We start from the raw sequence: 22,407 nt of genomic DNA, 5'->3' as shown, positions 1-22,407 counted from the left end.
GACATTTTTTATTTTGAAATCTAGTTTTGTTAGTGCCTACATAGTCACAATCCTGGTCTTTGTCTTATACAAGTTGCCAGAGTTAAGTGATTTGGGCTTTACATATGGAAAGTTCATTTTGTTGTGTAATTAATGGGAAGCAGACTCTGGGAAGCTGATGATCCAGGCCCTTATTTATATGAGAGCATATGTCTGTGTTTTGTTTATGACTCACTCTCCTACTCCACGCATTGTAACTTGGATTTGTTTACACTAACTTTTCCTAGAATCCAAGCCACATGGCGTATGAGCCAATAATTTATGGTCTCTAAAAGGGAAAGATGATGAATGAGCTTTTTCTTCTTAAATTGTCAAATCTTAAATTGAGGAGGGAGTGTTTGCCGTCTTGAGTCTGTTCAAGCTTATACTTGAAAAAAAGAAAAAAGTTAAAGCAATTTTTTTTTTCAAAAAACTCCTTGTATAGCACTCAGAATGTGAATGTATATATATTTGCCAAGAGAGCATATGACCCTTCTCCCATAATAAACCATTATGATTCTGATTCACATGCTTGGCAATGAAAAGACCATTCATGGTAGAGGCTATACATGTGCTGGGACAAGGGAATATATGGGAAACCTCTGTCTCTGTACCTTTAGTTTAATTTGGCTATGAATCTAAAACTGTTCTAAAAAAGTCTATTTAAAAACAACAAAAAAGACCATTCCTTCCCCTGCTTCTCTCTCTCCCTCTAATGTATAATATGTACATGTGTTCCTTTTCCAGGGGACTCGTCATTTCAGTCAATCTTCACGTTCTTAAACATCCTTAATGTCCTTAAGTGTTCAAGCTGGTCTTCTTAGTGACTCTTAATAAATTCCAAACTTGCTTTAGTCCATGTTTTCGTCATTGAAACTCCACTTCTCTTATGGAATGAAGTTTAGATATTGTCTATATTTCACAGTACTTTTGGTTCTAACTGAGAGACTTCAGTTAACGGTGCTCTGAACAGAGTAGAGAACAGCTGAAATATGTGAGGACCTAATTTAATTGACAGTGATTTGAATCTCCAAAAACATCCTTTCATGCCTCAAACACAGACTTTATGAAATAGATGGTAAGTGCTGTTCAAGTCAGGTCACACAGATTGATTTCAATTCAAGTAAGTCAGCTAGACTCTGTGCTGCTCACTAGGGGGAAGGCACAACATTCCATGCCCCTTATAGTGCCTGGCACAAACTGGGCCTGAATCAATGTTTATTCCAAGCATGAATACAAATTGCTAAGACAAGGTCCTTGTCCCTTAGGAAAACTAAAATTTAAGAAGAGTGTTAATACAGATTAATCCCATAATCATAATAGAGGACGGACTAAGTGAAGTGCCATCAGAGAGATACAGGCAATATAGAGAGGAGCAAACAGATGAATGCTGAAATGAGAGTCCATGGATGGCTTTTAGGAAGAGAACTTAATTGGACTTTTAAAGAATGGGTGGAATATACAAAGACATGAAGTGTTCATAAAAAGCTTTAAGACTGAATTATAAACTGAATTCCAGTGGAAATTTGTGCGCACTGGAACAATGCCTGGTATTGCTTTGTTTTGTATCTTTTTTTTTTTTTCTCACTAGGGCAGAAGAGTTGCCTCTGGATAAAAGAAAAATGCAAGACTTTTTTCCCTGTTCAACATCAGATGTAATATCCTCTCTGACACTTACAGAAATAATAGAGTTGGGCACACACACCTGTAGGCTATGCAAAGTTATTGTTTCTGTGGTTCATCCATCTTCCACTAACCAAACAGACATGAGAAAGTCGAAAACAATTTGTGTAAATTTCTTATTGTTTTTAGGGAGAATACAAAGATAGTTAATTTGTAAATTGACATCTTTTTCTTTAGAAACTTCAATAAAGAAAAAATGATAGCATGGCTTTTAGTTACTTGAATCCAGCCCAGAGGTAGTTAAAAGGAGAGACATTAACTTTTAGGGTATTCGAGCCCTCTGAATATTCCTAAAAATGTGAGAACTCTTTGAGAAAACAAAATTAAGTTTCAAAATTTTCACAACAGACTAGAATATTAATTCACAAAGTTAATAAAATTAAACTTTGCAGATTTAAATAGAAGGCCTGCATTTAAGCTTAACACCCAATTCCACATAGCAGTGGCCAGTGTTGATAGCTGTTTATATGAAAGTGTTTAAGGGAGTTAATTGAGCCTCCATTTAACATGAGCCAACAGTAGGATGTTGTTGGGAAAAAAAAAATGCAGTTTTTTAAAAATGTAGCTTCTATTAATATAAGCATGGTGCCTTGATCACAGAAATTAATCAAACCCATTTTTCTGTACTAATCCTTCGTATCTAGAAAATCAGTTCAATTCTAGGCACTAAAATTTCAGATCAACTTTAGCAGATGACATAATCTCCAGAGAGTGATAAAAATGAAGAATTTGCTTTGATCTAGAATTCATCTGATAGGAAACACAGATGAAGGATTTGAGGATGTCTTACCTAGGGCACAGAAAACTTGGAGGTATATGACTTTTATAGAATTATATTTATTGAGAATCAAGGGTCGGTCGTTTCAAGAAATGGAGAGATTTGTCTGGAGACACAGAACTGAGGGGTGATGAGCTAAGATCCAAACCTCATTCTTCTAATGTCCTGGTCCTGGTCAATATGTTTTCCATCAGATTGCCAAGTATGCTAGCTAATACGTAAACAAATGCAGTTACTATTAAGACCAGGAAAAAAACAAAACAGAGATACTTACCGCTATATGTAATTCTTGAAGTTCTAGCATGGTCAACAGGACTTATTTTATCTGAGCCCGTGTTCATGTTTGTTATATGTTTCTTTGTTCTTCCCTGTATTTTTTTTTCAAAGTTTTAAAGAGACAAAGAAAGTGTCTCACAATCAGGTAAGAACATGCATGCATAATAGTTGGGGTATTATATAAGAGATGGTATTTATGGTTAAGGATAAAGTGATACCACATTTGAGAGGAAAGAAAAAAGAAATATAAAGAGCCCTTTGAGAGGGTGCAACCACCCCCGCTGTGTGACCAACTGGCATGCTGTGAGACTCAACAGATGTAGCTTCAAACTTTTTGGCGTTAACTACATTTCTATCCAGCCTTCCATGTTGTCTCATCAGTGTGTTGGGACTTGATCCACATTACAACAAACAAAAGCCAAAGTTGAATGAAACAGAGGAGGGCTAAATGCCCTCGTATTTCTCAGTTTACCAGTGCTGCCATTCCCAATTCACTCCTTACCAAAAGCCTAGTTTTTTTTTTGTTTTTTTTTTTGTTTTTTTTTGAGATGGAGTCTCACTCTGTTGCCCAGGCTAGAGTGCATTGGCGCAATCTTGGCTCACTGCACCCTCCACCTCCTGGGTTCAAGCAATTTATCGGCCTCAGCCTCCTGAGTAGCTGGGATTGCAGGTGTGCACCACCACACCTGGCTACTTTTTGTATTTTTAGTAGAGAAAGGGTTTCACCATGTTGGCCAGACTGGTCTCAAACTCCTGACCTCATAATCCACCACCTCAGCCTCCCAAAGTGCTGGGATTACAGGCGTGAGCCACCACTCCCGGCTGACTATTTACAAGTAACTTATAAATAAATAGCACCTCCAGAAAATCCCCCAAACTTAAAAGACTCCTCTGTTCATCCGTGGTGGGCAACCCCTTGTGATGAATATTCATGATGCACCTTACAGGGAGCTATAATCTCATCTTTTTCTGGTTCTCTTATCTCTGAGGTCTCTCTTTTGCCCAGTTTTTTCAGGACTGCCAAAATCCGGCTTGCCCTCCTTAGAAGTCCCTTGAGCAACCTAGTAATGTTTTTACTCAGCTTGGATTCTCTCTGGAATGAGTCACCATTGTCATTATCTGTCCAAAGTCCCAGGTGGTTTGTCTAACCCATGGGCCCATGAAATAACTGGCATTATTTCCTCGTGGTCAGAGAAGTCAAGGACCCTGAAAGCCTACAGACCAGGACCTGTGAATTGCCTAATCAAATAAAGGATGTCAGCATTAAATCCCATTCGAGGAGCTCTCCATGGATAGGGCACCCCTCACTGCCATGGAATGGCATGCCACTCAGTTAAAGGTGTTCTGGGGAATATAAAGATAAATGATCTCCAGAATCTGGGCTCCGGGAGTTTACAGTCTGAAACAGTCTAGCAGGAAATACTAATCAAACATCTACTATGACACAGGAACTGTGTTCTTTGTTTTGAAAGGTATGAAAAAGGACAACACATGCTGTCTTCAAGAAGCTTTAGTTAAGATCTTTGAGGATTAAATACCAAGTGAGTGAATAAACTCTTGAGGAGTTTTTTAAAACAGAAAGGATAACTTTAAAGCAGTGGGCTCCAGATTATTGATCATGCAGTGATATTAGTAACATAATTTTGAATAGTCACACCATTTAAATACATACGAAAAATACGTGCCCTCTTTTTCTTAAATACAAACTTTAACAGGATGAGATCAACTTGAAATATATTCTTAAAATAATTTTAAATTTCATTTTACCTATTATTAACAGAACAAAAATATTTTTGTTGCTATCAAAATGTTATACTGATTTAAGTGTTTTTAGTAGTGTTTTAAGGAGGGCCAAGCAATTGAGTTTGTATACTTGTTTTCAAAAATCTTGGGGTTTTTTTTAAGCACTTGTGATAAGTAATTTAAAGTTCTCGTTCTGAATTCAGTTTGTTTCAATACTTGTTGTTAGCAGATGTTGTAGGATAAAGAATATTTCACATACACATAGATTCAAAAGAATAAAGTAGATTGTTGACTGTGCTTAAATCAGTACTATTTTTTTCCAATCTCATCTATCAGTTAAACAAGATTTTTGTTGAAACTTGGCAAACCATCCTCTTTATTAACAATTAGATGGTCCATATTTTTTAGTCCAACTCTTCATTTGAAAGTCAGTTCTGTTTACAAGGTATTCAGATTTGCAGATTAAAGGGATTTATAGGCTATATTGTTTTCAGCAACAAAATTGCCAAATGGTGGAAACATTTGCAATAAATTTCCAAAGCTGCTCTTTCTATAGCATGAGTTTCTTTCCAAACGCGGTTACTTTCTGACCCAGTTTACTGTAAAGGGACATTAAGTGTTTTGTTGTTTATCATCTGCAGGGCAACATTACTGACAGCCTAGAAGAGTTAAGAAAATTTGGAACCCTTGTCTTTTTGTACAAGAAAACGGCCAAATTCATCTTTGAAAGTGGCCACTCGTGTATACAGTTTGGTGTGAAATAACCAACAGAACTCTGTGTGGTATATAAAATATTGTATGGGTCTTCTTCATCTCATTACAAAGTATTTTGAAATTTTTTTCTGTTGAAAAGTCTTGCTTTTCTAAAATTACCACGTGAGCTGGCCTGCTACAAATTTAAAATATAGGACGCTGACAGCACCCTGAAAGCAACTAACCAGTAAGATCCCCTGTCAACCTCTTGAATGCACATGGCCTCCTCTTCTCCCAGGAATCTCATGCCCAAGTGTGACAGGTGACCTGTCATCTGATGGGCAGCGCAAGTCAGGGCATGGCTGCAGTTCCGTTTATTAAGCATGAGGATTATTTAGGTAAAATATAAATAATGTAAATACAAATTATGAATGTGTTCTTTCTGCAGCCCAGTAAATTGTCTGGCTTCCTCTGGAGGGAATGTGCACTTGGGAAGCTGCTGGTTTAATTTAGAGAGGCAGAGAGGAGGTGAACAGTGTGGGCAAGGTGGCAGGGGCAGGAGAGCACTAGGCCGATTTCTAAATCCAACACCATTCCTGAGAAGATTAGGGAGCTGCTCTGGGACACTAACTATTTGGTGGCCTAGCCCACTTCAGAGCTCACACACATAAACATGCTCACACCTACATACCCCACTGCTTCACCTGTCCATCAGCCAGTCTGCCCACCTCTCCTCCTACCTTGTCCCAAGAAAAAATGTGAAATAGGAATAGAACACAGACCAGAGTCCTTCAAGCCATTGCAACTGAGATAAAAAGTTCTTTCACAATAAACCCCTAAGAATAAGTTGTTGAATAGTCAAGCAGTTACTATACTTCAAACAAGCTACTCATGTTTTCAAAGAAACCCCAAAGTATGTTAAGATGATATTAAGAACAGAATGAAAACACCATCATATTATGACAAATCCCCCACATCTGCTAACTCTTAATTCTAAATTGCTGCTTTAAACTTAGCAGTCCTCTAGCACTTGTGTTGATAACAAGCAGCAACTCGGATGCCCCCTACCTTGCAGAGGCCTCACCAGCAGAGGCAACTTGCCATCTTTTTCAAAAGAGCTTTTAAGGCCAGTACTATAGAAGGTTAATTTAAATTCTAAGGATGGAAGAAGAAAGTTTGCATGCCAAGGCAGGTTACCTCATTCTCCCCATTAAAAATAAAAAGCAGCATTAGGAAAATAAGAGACCATTACCAAGGCAAGCACAAGTACAAAGTAAAATAAATAAATAAAATGCAGAATTTATATTGGAGAACATGAGACAATTGAATGCCATTGAGCTTGTGTTTGCTGACCACATAGTATGCACCAGATCAGGTACTGCTGTATCGATGGGCCTGTGCTGGGAACTCTGAAAGTAGAGAAAAAAAGGTGTGGCCTTTGCCTTCAGAGAATCTTCTGACATGTATCAGCACACAAAGCAATTCACACTGCAACTCTCCGCCTTGATTAAAGCACAGGATATTCCAGCTCTATCTGCCCTGAAATGCACCCCAACTCCAGGCAGTTCAGCCTTCCTCAACATCTTTCCACCTCCCCTTAGGAACATTCAAACAGCAAGAAAAACTCTAAGGAGTCTAGAGGTAAATTTGCCTCCCTCCACAATCCACCCAAAGCTTTCTTGTAAAATAGGGTGTGTCTTGTACATGGGCAAAGTACAGTCTACAAACATGGGTATCTATTTCTTGGGAATCTTCTATATAACTAAGCCTTGTTAGCCTTTGTCTCAGGGGGCCTACTATACGTACAAATTCTGCATCCAAAAAGCAGTGCTAAGTCCATTCTCTAGTTACCATAACCGACTTGACAAAATCAACAGAATGCTGATGAGCCAATCTTCTGATAATGGGAGTGAAAAGATAGAATGTCTAGATCTGGACCAAAACCAGCTCAACCATTTGCATGGCAATTTCAAATATAGATAGGGTCTGAAAGAAAATTTGTATTGCTGAGTTATGAAGAAATGAATTTGCATTTTGCCTGGGCCACTCAATAATTATTCTTTAAAACTAACAAAGAGCAGGCAAGATATAGGACAATTATAGGAAGGAGAGCAAATATGGAATCAATCTTGCAGCAAGAGCCCAGAAATGACTGTCCAATAATGAAACGATTTGAAGAGAGAAAAATCTGTAAACATTTAGAGGGACAGTGAAATCATAAGCAATAAGGAGAAAGATCTGTGAATATCAAACGCTGCCAAGTCCGAAGTTCTCCCCACACACTAATATTTTAGAATTATTCAATGAATAAATGTTTTAGAAAGCCGCCCCACATTTGGGGATGCAACTGCTAATGAGTATAGAAAAGAATTATGGCAAACTAAATATAGAAGGGAACTTCCAAGAGCATCTGGTTCCACCATCCAGTGTAACAGATGAAGAAACAGAGATGGAGGAGTTAAGGGACTTATCTCAGTTCACCTTGTTTTCCAGCTTCTTCTACACACAGTCATTTCTACTATACCATACTCTGCTATTGTTCACACAGAGGGATAACAAATCTGAACTGAAAGTTTGGATAACAAACATAAAGGAAAAATAAATGAAATTCAGATGTTCAGTAGATATGAAAAACCCCAAAGATTATAATGTGCAAAAGACAGAGGGATACTGTCATAATACCTGATGCCATCAATGGAGATTGGCTCATGACATATATTTATTTATGCAGGTGGTGAAAGCATAAAACACAGAGAACTCATTCATGTTTCTATGCCATTAAAACAGGAGGGCAGCTACAAGCTAAGCCTTCTAGGGAGATGGTGGATGCATGACCTTCATTGAGGACATCTCTTATTCTTCAAAAAGTATTTAGGTAAAATAAAGCCCCAAGAGAGTGAAAATTAGAGCACTGTCCAGCCCTAAGATTTTAAGATGCTTTATTGCCACTTATTTATAGTTTTTTAACATTGTGTTATGGAAAATGTCAGACATACATCAAAGTAAGCAGAATAGCATTAACAAACCTCATGTACCCATCAATATCAACTTCAGCTTCAACAATATCAACTTACAGTCAATCTTGTTTCATCAATACTTCCACTTACCTCCTCCCTTCCTTAGTATTTTAAAGTCAATCCCAGATGATAGTATGTGATTTCATCTATCAATATTTTCATAGGCATTTCTAAAAGATAGGAACTCAAAAAGCATAATCACAATGCAAATATCACACCTATGAAAATTAACAGTAATTACATAATATCATGAAATGCCCATAGTTCACATTTCCATTTATTTCATGATCTCTCTTAACAGTTTGTTCCAACTGTCATCCAAATAAGGTCACTTTATCTCTTTAGTCTCTTTTGATGCACAGTTTCATCTTCCCCCTGCCCGGCGATTTATTTGTTGAAGACACCAGGTTGTTTGCCTAGAGTCTCCCACAGTCCACAATTTACTGAATGAATCCCTGTGTGTCTTCTGTCCTCTGTATTTCAAGGTAGGTAGTTCTAGAGTTGTGCTGCCCCATAGGGTAGCCACTAGCCACACTGTAGCTATTTAAATGAAAATTAGGTGATATTAAAAATTCAGTGTCTCAGTCACACCAGCCACATTTCAAGTGCTCAGTAGCCACAAGTGGCTAGTGGCTACCTATGGAGCAGCACACACATAGAGAACATTTTCACCATCTCAGAAAACTGTTGGACAACCCTACTCTAGAGGCTTAATAAAACTCTGTGAGGTTGCCTTGGGGAGAAGTAGATGTTGAGTAGTAGGTGAGTCATCCACCAAGTATTTGACTCACAGCTGATCTCCTACACAGCAGTCACTTTAAACCTCCACAACTGGACTCTGAAGATAAAATAAAAGTTCAAGAAGTATGTGTGTTTTTAAAGTTATGTAAGTAGTATACTTAAACATGTTTTTGTGATTTCCTTTTCTACTCAACTCTTTAAATAAGATTTAACCATGTTGATATATTTATGTGTAGTTTATTCATTTTAATCGATGTATAATATTGCATTGTTTTATGTATCACAGTTGATTAATTAGATTGTTTTCAGTTTTCTGTATCATACACTGAGCTTCAAGGAACATCCTTATATAACTTTTGCCTCCTGTTATATATAAGTAAAGGAGGCAAGCTTGACATGAAATTGCTGGGACATTGAATGTGTACATCTTCAACTCTAACAGTTATTGCCCAATCACTCTCCAAAATGATTATAGCAGTTTATACTCCCGCCAACAGTATGTGAGTGTTCCCAGTTTCTTACATCATTACCAACACTAGGTAGATTCAGATTTTTAATTTTTACCAATATGAGCTCATCTATATGCAACAAAAGGATTAAAACAAGCATAAAAAAGAAAGGGAAAGGAATGGAGAAGGGAGCCATGACTTCGCTCAATCTGTAATGTTTTCTTTCTTACTAAAAAAAAAATATGACAAAAAGTTAACATTTGCTAAATGTGAATGGTGGGCACAAAAGAGTTGTTTTGACATTTTTTAGGATTGTTTGGTAGATTTACACTATCAGAATTAATTTTTATTTCATAATCCTTTTTTAATGCAAAGACTTAATAAGTTATTCAGCACATGTTTTTGAATATGGAATTAGCTGCTATCTGCTATGTTTCTGTTTATTTCTTTATTTTGGTTTGGAGATTTTGTTTTGGGGGTTTGTTTATTTACTTATTTATTTTGGCATTTCACATTAAAAAGACAACACATAGAGCGACAATCCATTGGTTGTATTTTCCCCAAATGACCTGCAGCTCATGGAGTATTTCCGTCAAGCTTAACTCAGTCAAATACAGTATTGCCAATTAATTGATTTACTTTATACTTCTATGCTATATTACATGTCAGCAAGGCGATTTCCTTATACTTTCATGCTATATTATATAACATATCACATAGCATTTGCTTCCTCTATGGCTGATATAAACTAAAGAGAGGGCAAACTGTAAATGAAACCTTTGCTTGGAATAGTGTCAAGTTTGTGGAGTATTACTACTGACTAGTTGCCATTGACTCATGGACTATGTGGACAAAGTAAATTATCTGTCACTGACATGGAGGTGGGCTAAGTTTTAGTATAACTATATTTGCAATGGTCACTTTAAAAATTCAAACTAGAACTCTTCTAGGGAATATGACTACAAGGCCTGATTAGATTGATTTGTCAGTCCAGAAACAATTCTTAAATCTCTTTTACATACCAGGTACCCTGCTAGGCCCTTTGAGGGCCATAAAGACAGACAAGCATTGGTTCTTGCCTCTGATAACTTACAACCAGGCAACCTTTTTCTTTTACAAAACTAACTACAAAAATTTTATTTTTATAGTCGGAAGCTCACTCTGGCTTTGTTCTATTTTGATCTTTATAACTTATTTTAAAGATCATTCAGTAGTTATTCATTGCTCGGTCAGTCTTACTGACCTTTGGCCAAAAGCAGTAACATTTTGACCTGGCCTGTGGGACTCAGCTCTCCCCACTCCATGAAGCTGGGGGTGTAAATAACTTCAAATAAAACCCTCCTGGCAATCTGTGCTGGGCACAGCATGAGAGAGAAATGGGACAAAGCAGAGGAAAGAATCAAGTGGGAGTACCCAAGAATAAGTGAGAATGGTATCCATGTTTTAAGCATCTTTTTTCCTCCTCTCTCTTAAGATATTTATTCTGCTTCTCTATTAGTAGGTACAAAAAAAATTATGGGAGGAAACAACAAACCAAAATGATAAAATGCACCACACTCCCCTCTATGCGTAGGTCTTCCACGTGGGCTCCTTTCGGGCTGAACATGCAGCGTAAATCATAGCAGCAAAGAACTCGGTGAAGACACACTTATTATGTTTATAAACAGCCAGGGGGAGTGGCCACCTTGAAGGTGGAGCCATGGAGTCTGTGTGAGTGTACGTGCCCGTTTGTGTGTGTGTGTGTGCGCGCGCAGACAGGTATCACACATGCGCTTGCTCATGAACAACACAAGGAGAAAGAACGATCTGCAGGAGGAATGGCTGGCTATGTTTTGAAGCCATTCACACTTTATGCTGTCTGAACTTCAAAACTAAGCAGTTCTGAAGGCCATTTAGTGGCAGCAGTGCAGGACTTCCTGAGACAAGAAGTTCGGCTCATAAAATAGAGGTGCAGCTGCAGCTGGCCAACAGGACATGAAAAGAGCTCTTTGCAAACGCCAGCCTGGTAGGGGTAGTGTAAATGATTCAGAAACACCTGGCTGATACTTCCCTTGAGGTTCCCAGAGGATGAACTGGTTATGAAGGACCTGGTTAACTGAATGCCATCAGGCAAGCTGAGTAGTCCAGAACGCTGGGGGAAAAGCACAGAGAGATGATGCCATGATAACGAGAGTGCTCCAGGAAATAGGCCTCCCTGTGTCAGTGGAGAAGGGTTAGGAATAAAATGGTTCACTTACATTTTCTTATTCTTGATCAAGCCAAGGCATCTCTTCTATGAGATCGATAGTATATCTGCATGATCCCAGTTGCTTGATATGGAGGCCCATGTGCCTTTTCATTCATCCAACACCTACAAAAAGAGAAAGTCTAATCCTGTGCTAAATTGAATCAGATCAAATGTCAAAAGGGTGAATAAAAAATTACCTGTATAATAAGATAAACAATGGGAAGATTTATATTGTGATTCTGCCATTGAGTCCCACGGCTCTAGGCCAGTTTACCTCAACAGTGTGAGCCTCAGTTTCCACATCTTTAAAAAGGGAACAATATTTCACATAATTGTTGGGAGGACTGAAATAATGTAAATAGAAGTACTTTGCATGCACAATGAATATTTGAGAAATGTTTATTTTTATTTTAATACCCATAGCATTAATTCTCCATAATCTTTATAGCCAAGTAGAATGCTAGCTGTCAGTGAAGAGGCTGGGTTGAAGGCAACCTTGCATCCTGTGCTCAATTTCTTCTCTCTTCCCCTCCTGCAGTTGGCTCCTCCCTGAAGAAGAGGTTCAAGCGGCGGGAGATCGAAGCCATCCAGTGCGAAGTGCGGAAAATGTGCAACTACACCAAGATCCTATCCACCAAGAAGAACTTGGACCACGTGAACAAGATCCTGAAGGCCAAGCGGCTGCAGAGACAATCAAAAACAGGCAACAACTTCGTGAAGAAGAGGCGCGGGCGTCCGAGGAAGCAACCCACCCAGTTCGATGAGGACTCCAGAGACCAAATGCCGGTGCTGGAAAAATGCATCGACCTGCCCAGCAAAAGGGGCCAGAAGCCCAGCCTGAGCCCGCTGGTGCTGGAGCCCGCCGCCAGCCAAGACACCATCATGGCCACCATCGAAGCGGTCATCCACATGGCCCGGGAGGCGCCGCCCCTGCCCCCGCCACCCCCACCGCCCCTACCGCCACCGCCGCCACCGCCCCTACCCCCACCACCCCCTCTACCCAAGACCCCCCGAGGCGGAAAGAGGAAACACAAACCGCAGGCCCCCGCTCAGCCCCCGCAGCAGCCGCCCCCGCAGCAGCCCCTTCCCCAGGAAGAGGAGGTGAAAGCCAAAAGGCAGAGGAAGTCCCGAGGGAGTGAGAGCGAGGTCCTTCCCTAGGGCGGGTCTGGGCGTCTGCACCTGGGGCCTAGGGAACTGATACGTGGAAAGCGCAGTGGGCGGGGGCGGAATCCCCGGCTGCAGGGACACCCACGCCCTTCTCTCCAGAAGCCGGGCAGGCAGAATCCGGCCAGACGACGGGCTGAGCCATCAGGAGCTCTAAGGAAAGCAAAGCAGGGAGACACCTTCAGAAGAAGCTTGTCAGCTTCACCGCAGCTCCCACCACGCGGCGCTTCAGTACGGCTGGATCGTCCGCAGGCGAGCGGAAGGCCCCCAGGAGGAGCAGGATGGTGGCGCTCTCCTGACCTCCCGCTGCCAAAGTGCGCCCTCGACTCCGATTTCATTTGCTGGCCAGGAAAATCGAAAGAGAAACACCCTCAATTAGGAAACATTCCAAGGGGAGAAAAGCTGCAAATTGCTCAACTGGCATTGCTGTAACCCGTTCCATTTAATTGGTTTTTATTTCTTTTGATTTTCAAGCTCTGCTAAGCTTTGGGGTACCAACGTCATCTTCAGGTGACCTGAATCTTTCCCTTAACCGTACAGTTTCTCAGATGGAATTGTGTGATCAGAAGGTGGAGTTCTAGTGATAGGCGACCTTAGACCCGCATTCATGTTCTGTGTGCCTCTTCTGTCGCACATACACTGATTTTTAGCGTTGTCTATTCCTACTTTTCCTTTGCCCGTTGTACTTCCATATATCTTTTCATTGACGTACTTGCTGCTTTTTTTTTTTTTTTAATCTTGGTACACATTTAAATAATACAATTCTTAACCTGTGCTGTAAAGTTCAACCTTGGCATGCTGTTCCAAGAACCTGGCTTTGAATCCCAATCATTGTGAAACATACTCAGTATTGATAAAACCTTTTTAATAAGTTACGCAGAGCAGCCAAGGATATGTTGACCCAGATGTCAACCAGGCTATTTTTATACTTAAAACATGTCAGCAGAGCAGAGGCAGAATAAAATGGTTTTAATACCCCACAGCAAATAGAATAACTTGACAAGCCACCAAAAACTGACACCCCAGACCCACCAGAAAGACAAGTGTCTAGCAATGCCCTGGTACCTGATCTTTTTCATACGAATAATTGTCATAGGTTGTTCAAAAAAAAGAGGAAACAAAAAGACAATAGAAGAAGTCCATTATCCCTGGATAATTATTTCTTAAAAGCAAATGGGAGTAAGTGTTCTTATCTGGAAAAATAAATAAATAAAATGCTCAAAGGGTATCACCACTTCAATTATATCAAGCCACCTTGGACAAAGTATCCAAATTGTGGTTGCCTTAAATAAACTAAAACATTATTGTACATAATGTAATTATAAATCTATCAGTCTGCATGGATGCAAACTGTGTGTGACAAATCGTCTTTTAAATGGTCAATTTCAGCTGTACATTTCTCATCCAAGTTGTACTCTAACCATTGGTTTAGCGTGGACAGATATTCCATCTCTATTATCCATTTCCACAGCCCGAATAAAATATGTTAAGCAGGCTCAGAATGAATACGAAGAATTCCATTTCCGTAGATGTTTTCTAAAAGTCAGATTGTGGAAATTTCAAATAAGTATTTTCAATTTCCTCCCTCACTCCCCCTTACCTTCCCCAAGACATCAAACACCTGGCATGGTAGATTATAGAAAGAGACACTGAGAGAGAGAATTAAATTTTCTAATGGGAATTAGAATATCTGGTTTACCTCCAAATTAAGTTTCTTTACGGGAAGTTGGGACCAGCTGGAAATTGTATTATCATTTCAGAACACAATATTATTTCCTTAGAGAGAGAGAGAGGGATTTTTGTTGGCAACATAAGAGAATAAGTGATGGGGTATCTATGTGAGTAAATTTTTAAATTCCAAGTTAATGTGCTTGCAAACATTACTGCTCCGTTATGGCACCAAGAGTTGGTTGAAATTACCCACATAGTCATACTATTGTGCTCTGTCACCATGGACTTCACATCATTTGCTGCCCGCTAGGTCAGTCGCATTTAATACTAGCAATATGTAAGTTTAAAGGACGGCATTCCCCTCTACTTTAAAGCTTATATTCTAGATACTCAGTTTGTGACCTTGGTTGACCTTTGGCATTTCACACAAGTTAAACAGCAAAATCAAAGCAGCCATTTTTAATTCGTCATTCCCAAGCCCTGTCTGAGTGGTTCCAAAGTCACCTGAGAGGAAGGTTTAAATTAGCCCCTCTCACCCCACCATTGCTAAGAAACAGCAACCATTTTCATTCCAATTCAGCCATAAAGAGGTTTCTCTTCCTGGGTTTTGAAATCATTTCCTTCTTTCTTTCGTTTGCCCTTCCTCCTTCCTGTGTTGTACTGTCTCTCCAGCCACGTCTATAAGCAGACTCAACCTTCTTGCAGAGGAAGATGAGCTGGCACTCTGCAAACTTCTTTAATAAGGACCCAAAGTTTAATTGACATTAACCTCTAGTAGGTGAGAAATTCCAAAAAAGCTTTGGGGTACATTAGAATTTCCAAAGCCCTGAAAGATATTTCAGGAGATTTAACAGCAGAGTTGCAACTTACACGTGAATTCTGGTCTATAGTGGTCATGTGAGTTAAATTCGAATCCCCTACATGTATGACCCTAGGAATAGACTGGAATACTGCAGAGGACCAAAGCTGAGGCATGCGAAACAGCCGCTTGGAGGCGGAAGCAAGTTCGGTCACCTACACAGCTTCCTCTCTCCACCACCCAGTTCCTCTCTCAGTATCACATTATGTTATTCTGCTTTTCACTTACCTAACTCATCAGTACAACCATTTCCTTATTCTCTAACTACCCCCAATTCCTTTAGCCTCTCCCCACCTGTCCAAACTCAGCTCAGCCGTGGGCCAATGCAGCTTACAGACAGTTGGCAGTTGGTTGCAGAGCTGGGAAGAAAACCCAACTCTCCTGACCCTGATGGTGGAGGTCTCTGGGCCCCCCAACACTGTCTTCTGGGTGGGGCTGCTTTTTTTTTTTTTTTTTTTTTTTGAGAAGAGGTCATTTGGGATACATGGTACTCCATATACAGCTTCACAAAATATTTCATTATAAAAGAAACCCCTTGATTTTTATTTCTCTGGTTTTTTTGTTTGTTTGTTTGTTTGTTTTGGTTTTGGTTTTAGTTTTTGTTTTCTGGATGACCTGACTTCAGTAAGCAGATGCGGACCCACTTGTAAGGAGTCTGGTTGGTGATGAGAAAAGGATGAAATCTAGATACAAAAGCCTCCTTGAAGGTGATGATGGATCTTTAATCCACTTGGCTAAGTGTCTGGAAGAGCTACTTACTCTTCCACCCCTCATCTCAAATGAGAGGAACAGAAGTTTAACTTCTTCAAATAGCCCAGCTCTGGCGAAAACCCAAGGAAGAAAGGTCAAAGGAAAGGAAAGCATGTCAGGGGCTGGTTTGTGACTTGGCAGGACCAGGAATCAGCAGCCACTAACAACCCAGAGAAGGTGACTAAGGGCTGGCAGAAGATTAGCATGTTAATTTGGCTGCTGTCCGGAGTAGGAGGCCATGTTCAATGGCAGTCAGAATTTGTGTTCTGCACATTGCTGGGTCTATAAATATGATAAGCAAGTGGTGACAGAATTATAGTATAAGGTGATGTACTACATGCAGATCATAAAGGATTTGGTTTTAAGACTTAAGTAGAAAATCCCTCTTGTAGCTTATTACCCAACAATATTCAGATAATGAGCTTTTGGAGAATATTTTTTTCCTATCACTAGAAAGATTTACCTGGGAACTGTCTAAAGTCTATACACATATTTCCAAAGCCTTTAAATACCAACTGCAGCATGGAGAGAGAGGGGTGGCAGAAGCTGAAATGCCTCAAAAGCCATTTAAGTGTTACGTTGCAGGATTTTCAGTCCTTCTTGTTATGTAAAAGTAGATAAATATAGACGTTATTCTCAACTCTACCCTATAGTATCACAGTGGTCCAAATGCCAGAGCTTACAGATAATGTCATCACAGTGCCTAGAAACTCGAACTGTAATATACCGTAGCATTTTCTTGGTGTTTCTTAAAGTTTCTTTCCACAATACAAGGTCCTCTCTGCCTCTTGTTTCTTGGAGAGTTCACCCCACTGATGAGTCTTCCTTCCCTGTTGGACTCAGTCATTTGGGGAACAGTCTTAGAAGCACATATCAACCAAGGAAGAAACTTCCTGGATATCTATTGCCCACTTGCCCAGGTCTGATAAACACTAAAGGGGGGAAATTGAAAGGAGCTGCCAACTGGTCAACGTGGAAGGGCAGTTCCACCCTAGATTGGTGTCTTTCTTTTTCTTCCTTTTTTTAAAAAAAAAAAAAAAAAATCTATTTCTTAAATAATAATAAATGCACATGATGTGTTAAATATGTACATATATATTTCAAAAGAAAAAAATGGGGCACAAGATTGTCTTACAAGTCGTGCTGGCTAATTTTTAGTTTGTATTCATAAGTGGTTTTTAAAAGCCTTTTTTAAAGTGTAATTTGCATGTTCTACTTTGATTGTATGTAAACATATTTTAGAACAAAAAATGTATTTGTATTTTATTGAATATAGAGGCAAGAAAATTGTACATTGTTTGAAATGTTCTTTTTGTAACAGTTTTTATTCATAAAGCATTTTTGTACATTTAAAATGAACATGGACTTGCTGTTATTTGAGGCGTAGATACATCTAGCATGCTTACTGTCATGCTCCTCCATGGTCTTAGATGTTGGGTTTTAAACATTTTTTTCTAAAAGAAAGCTCAGTCTTTTTCGCTACCAGATCAGGTTAGCACAGTATAGAGCACTTAACTATTAAAAAAAAAAAAAAAAAGTTAATCCTATTCATATGTTATTCATTGTGTGAAATTAAAGACATTCAATTCAGTCTAACATGAGTTGTGAATTCTTTTGTTTTATTTTCCATCTGGTTCACATCACTAAGGAGTTTAATAGCATTTGGGGGTCTTTGCTCACACCAACTGGATACAGAATCATTGAGAACATTTTAACAAACGTATCTCTTTTGTATGATACTGGGAAGTACATTCTGGGTAAGAGTTGAGTCTGATTTACTGGGTTACTGTTCATACAGTATTGCACTAACTGGCCACTAAGCCAGGGCTGATTCATAGAACCAGTCAGGCCTCTGCTGAAAGTGATCAAAGGGGACTGTAGGATGTTGAAGACCCACCCTGTCCTAAATTTTTAGAAGAGCATTACAGATAGGGATTAAGCTTTCTTACTAAATATCCCATGATGTCAAACATCTGAAGGAAGAATCCCTGGCTGCACTTAAGGTTTTACTGGAGTGACAGGAGGGACTACTTAATAAATGACAGACAGTTACTGATTACCTACCCAGTGCCTATGCTGAGCATCCTTGCCCTAAAGGGACTTACTAGGCCTGCATTTGAAAAACAAAGCTAGCAGTTTAAAGCAGAATATGGCCAGCTGTGAAAGAGTGATGGGGTCTCAAAAGAAAGGCGGAGTCTTCACTGCTTCCCTGCCTGTTTTTTCTACCCGTTCTGTTCCAGTTTTTAGTCTGTATTTACAAGTAGGGTTTAAAAGCCTGTCTTAAGGACTTTGCACATTATACTTTAATTGTATGTGAACATACAGGCATTTATATATTTGTTGCCTTCTTTCTTTGTCTTACCTTTGGACGTGCGTCTTCCAAAAGCCAACAAGATAGTCAGGAAATGTTATAGTCATAACATTTCCTGCTCACTCCCCATTCCTAGCCATCAATTGACCCAGCATAACATCCACTGTGACTTTCGGTATTTGCAGCACCTGCGGTAGAATTATAGCAGTCAATGGAAGTCTTCAGGAGTAGAGTATTAGGGAGCCGTTGCAGGAGGAGTGAAGCACTGCTACCTCAGCTCGTCTCCTGAGACTCAGAGAATTTGGTCAGCAACCTCTAGTAGAATAGGACTTGCCTTCTTTTTCCTCTCCTCCTCTCACTGTCTTGCACTGAACTGGGACAATTTAAAGCATTCTATAATCCTCATTCTAACTTGGACTCATTAGTTCCATTGATATTTCTGAAATCAGCAATGACTTCCAAGAGTGGCCCTAATCCCTTCCTACCAGCTTCTCATGCAGGGACAAAGCTGTTGCCTAGGAATGGATTGGCTCAACTCTAAAGTTTTTAATCAGTCCATAGTGGAGAAATATGCTGACAAAGATTCTCAGGAAAGTTGGATGTGTCCACACATGCGGCTGGCCCAAATCTCAGTCTACAAATTGATGGGTGGGAGGAATATACACTTTTTAATTTTTCTCCAGCTCTATTTTTAGTAATTTTTAAGGCCCCATGCCACCAGCATATAGCAGAATCTTACTTGCAGAGCCAGGGAATCATTTTTCTAATCTGAAGGGGAAGGAAGAAGGGATCCTGGAAAGCCTGGCTCCAACTTTCTTCCACATTGTTTCTCTGTGCCCAATTCCTTTCAATTTCCCAAGTTTCTAGACATTTGAAGCCAGAAATAAAGTATTTTTCATGTTTTCCCTGCATTCTGCTGTCAGAAACATGCCCTGAGGGGATAAGCACAAACCAGCCTCGCTGCCTGTACTGGGGAGAGGCGATTACCAGAATAGTGAGGATGTTGGAAATCAGTTGCTACATGGAAAAATTTAACCTGTCACATATGCAATAGGGAGTGAGGACGATGGGATGCACAGGGCTGAAGGATTTGCCCACGGTCGTAAAAAGGCCCTTTACAGGTCAGATGAAATAATGAATGGCAATGAAAGGGAGTGGGTAAGTGGAAAACAGTGGTGTGTTCATTTCCATTCCTTATTACTAACACTTTCACTTTTATGGACATGCCAATGCCCAGTTTTAAATCGTTATAAAGCTGTGGTAATACACTTTTCTAAAGTGTCATAAGGGCTTTCATTTTGGATTAATTAAAGAAAAAACTAGTTCCAAAGTGTTACATTCACATATGGGAAGATTAGGAAGTAACAAATGATAAGTGTTAAAACCTCAAAAGAGTTGGAAACTATACATCCTCTCATTATAAAGCTTGATATTTTAAAGCTTAATTCTCTACTTTTTAGGGCACCGAGTACTGGAATAAGGGTCAAGTGACATGGAATATGTTCCTGCTTGGTCACTAAAGAACTCTGTATCCAAGAGCAAAAGTTATTTGAGTCTCATCTGCCTACTTTATAAGATGGGAGGTTAAACTCTCAACGGTGTCTCCAATGTTCTCCAAGTCAAAAAATCTCTGATCCTCTCATCTTTGTACCTTCCCAACAGAACCTACCTTTGATTTCCAACTTTATTCCCACCATTGTGTAAAGCCAGAAACACTCTGGGATTGTTATCTTAGCAGTCTATCCTATCCTAATACAATGTGGTAGCATGGAAGAAGTTAATGAAAAAAATAGAATGAGGACATACAGTTAAATCTTTCCTTCCTTCTTCCCTCCCTTCATTCCATCCTCCCTTCTTTCCTTCCCTGCTTGCACATTACCAGGTACCAAAGGTGGAAGAATAAGCAAGAAAGACAAGGCCTCGTTGAATTGTATTCAAGCAAACATTCCTAGATCATGAATATCCTCTATACATTCTCTGCCTATCCAAATTCTACCTATTTTTAAGGTTCAATTCCAACTTCACCTTCTCCAGGAAATCTTATGACCACAGTCCAAAAACACCTCTTATCTCTTGCACCACTCATTTGGTAACTGCCCTTAATAATTCTACATAAGACAGAATATAATCGTACACCAGGGCTATCATATAAGGTTGCACCAGTTGCTGCCTGCACGAGGGGACTTGGCTGAAAAATTCAGGGCTGAAATCCAGCCTGTACTTCTCTTTCCAAGATCTGCTCTCTTGGTGTGGTGTCCACCCTGAGTGGGCATCTTTTTCTCATTTTCACAAAATTTCTTTTGTGAGAACAGAACTCTTAAAAAATTCAAGATTTACCATGTGTCTTTGTAAAGCAGAATAAACTCCTAGCAGAATGGTATCTGCCTCCTCTTCCCACTCAAACCATCCATGCTGCCCTCGCCTCAAGACCTCCATAGCCACTCATAAATCCAGGAGATCCAACCACCACCATTATAGTCAGCAATACTCCGTACTCTAGAAGACTCCGGAATCCATTTCCAAACTTCACAATTGCCTCAGCTGTCTGCCAGAAGTGGGAAGAAAATGACACCAGAAAACAACCTTGCACAAATGAATCAGCTAGGTTCAATGGCACATCTTAATAAGTAAAGTTTACTAAGATGCTGGCATCTGACATCTCACAAAGTCTTCAATTTTTCAAAGACTTTTAAAATTTTTATTTTTACGTAACTGCAGAGTCACAGGAGGTTGCTAAAGAATATACTGAGTCCTATGCAAGTGTCTCCCAACTCTCCCCATCCCATGCCGACGTCCCACACAACCACAGAACAATGTAAAAATCAAAACATTGACATTGGCACAATCCATAGAGCTTATTCAGATTTCACCAGATATACATGATTTCATTTATGTGTGTGTATTTGTGAGTGTGGTTGTATGTGTAGAGATCTGTGCAATTTTGTCACATGTATAGCCTTGTGAAACAACCACCACAGTCAAGATATTCAATTACACCGTAGCCACAGAGCTTTCCCTGCGGCAATTCTCCTTTGAGTTCCCCTCACTATCCTTAACCCCTAGCAACCACGAATTCCTGCTCTATCTCTACAATTTTGTTATTTCAAGATCTTGCATATTGCATAATGGAATCATGCAATATGTATCCTTTTAAAAATAAAGTCTATTTTTAGAAAAGATTTAGATTTAGAAAAAGTTATGAAGATAGTACAGAGAGTTCCCATGAACCCTGCACCTACTTTCCCTTAGTATTAAACTTTGTACAATAGTATGGTACATTTGTTACAATTAATGAAACAACATCAATACATCATTATTAATAACATCCACACTATATTCAGATGCCCTTAGTTTTTAGCTAATGTCCCTTTTTGTTCCAGATTTCCACCCAGGATACCATATTACATTTAATCTTCATGCCTCCTTAGGCTTCTCTCCGCCATATCAGTTTTTCAGACTTTCCTTATTTGTGATGTCCTTGACAGTTTTGAGGAACACTGGTCAGATATTTTGTTAAATATCCCTCCATTGGGTTTGTCTGATGATTTTCTCACAATTAGAATGGGATCATATGCTTTGGGGAGGAAGACCACAAAAGTAAAATGTGATTGTCCTCACTTCCTATCAGGGGTACCTACTATCAACATGATGCATCATTGTTGATGCTCACCTTGATCCCTGGCTGAGGTAGTATCTGCTCAGTTTATCCACTGTAAAATTACTCTTCTTTTCTCTTTTTTCTTTTTTTTAAGAGTTGGGGTGTTACTCTGTTGCCCTGGGTAGAGGGCAGTGGTACAATCATAGCTCACTGCAGCCTCAAACTCCTGTGCTCAAGTGATGCTTCTGCCTCAGTCTCCCAAGTAGCTGGGATTACAGGTATGTACCAACACACCTGGCTCAATTTTTTTAGTTTTTGTAGAAACAGGAGCTGGCTATGTTGCCCAGGCTGGTCTTGAATTTCTGGCCTCAAGAAATCCTCCCACTTCGGCCTCCCAAATCACTGAGACTACAGGTATGTGCCATTGCA

At 39.6% G+C, this 22,407-nt stretch overlaps 1 protein-coding gene and 1 long non-coding RNA gene across 4 annotated transcripts in view; one reads left to right on the top strand and one right to left on the bottom strand.

The window, feature by feature from the left end:
* SETBP1 (SET binding protein 1) overlaps positions 1-17,665 on the top strand; it is a 383,239-nt gene extending 365,574 nt beyond the window's left edge. For all 3 annotated transcript variants that reach the window (XM_045377737.2, XM_045377738.2, XM_065533893.1), the window contains exon 6: positions 12,164-17,665. In XM_045377737.2, coding sequence (XP_045233672.2) covers positions 12,164-12,783 — 620 coding nt within the window. In that variant the 3' untranslated portion in view covers positions 12,784-17,665. The remainder of the gene's footprint in view (positions 1-12,163) is intronic.
* On the bottom strand, positions 12,013-13,107 carry LOC141409028 (uncharacterized). Its single transcript, XR_012427126.1, has 2 exons — positions 12,805-13,107; positions 12,013-12,306 (listed from the first exon to the last, which is right to left on the bottom strand). It is a non-coding gene; the product is annotated as an uncharacterized lncRNA (long non-coding RNA).
* Positions 17,666-22,407: the final 4,742 nt, after the last annotated feature.

This window comes from Macaca fascicularis, chromosome 18 (assembly GCF_037993035.2).
Source record: "Macaca fascicularis isolate 582-1 chromosome 18, T2T-MFA8v1.1".
Lineage (NCBI taxonomy): Eukaryota > Metazoa > Chordata > Mammalia > Primates > Cercopithecidae > Macaca > Macaca fascicularis.
The sequence above is the reverse complement of the archived record's forward strand: the minus strand, read 5'-3'. Positions and strand labels throughout refer to the sequence as shown.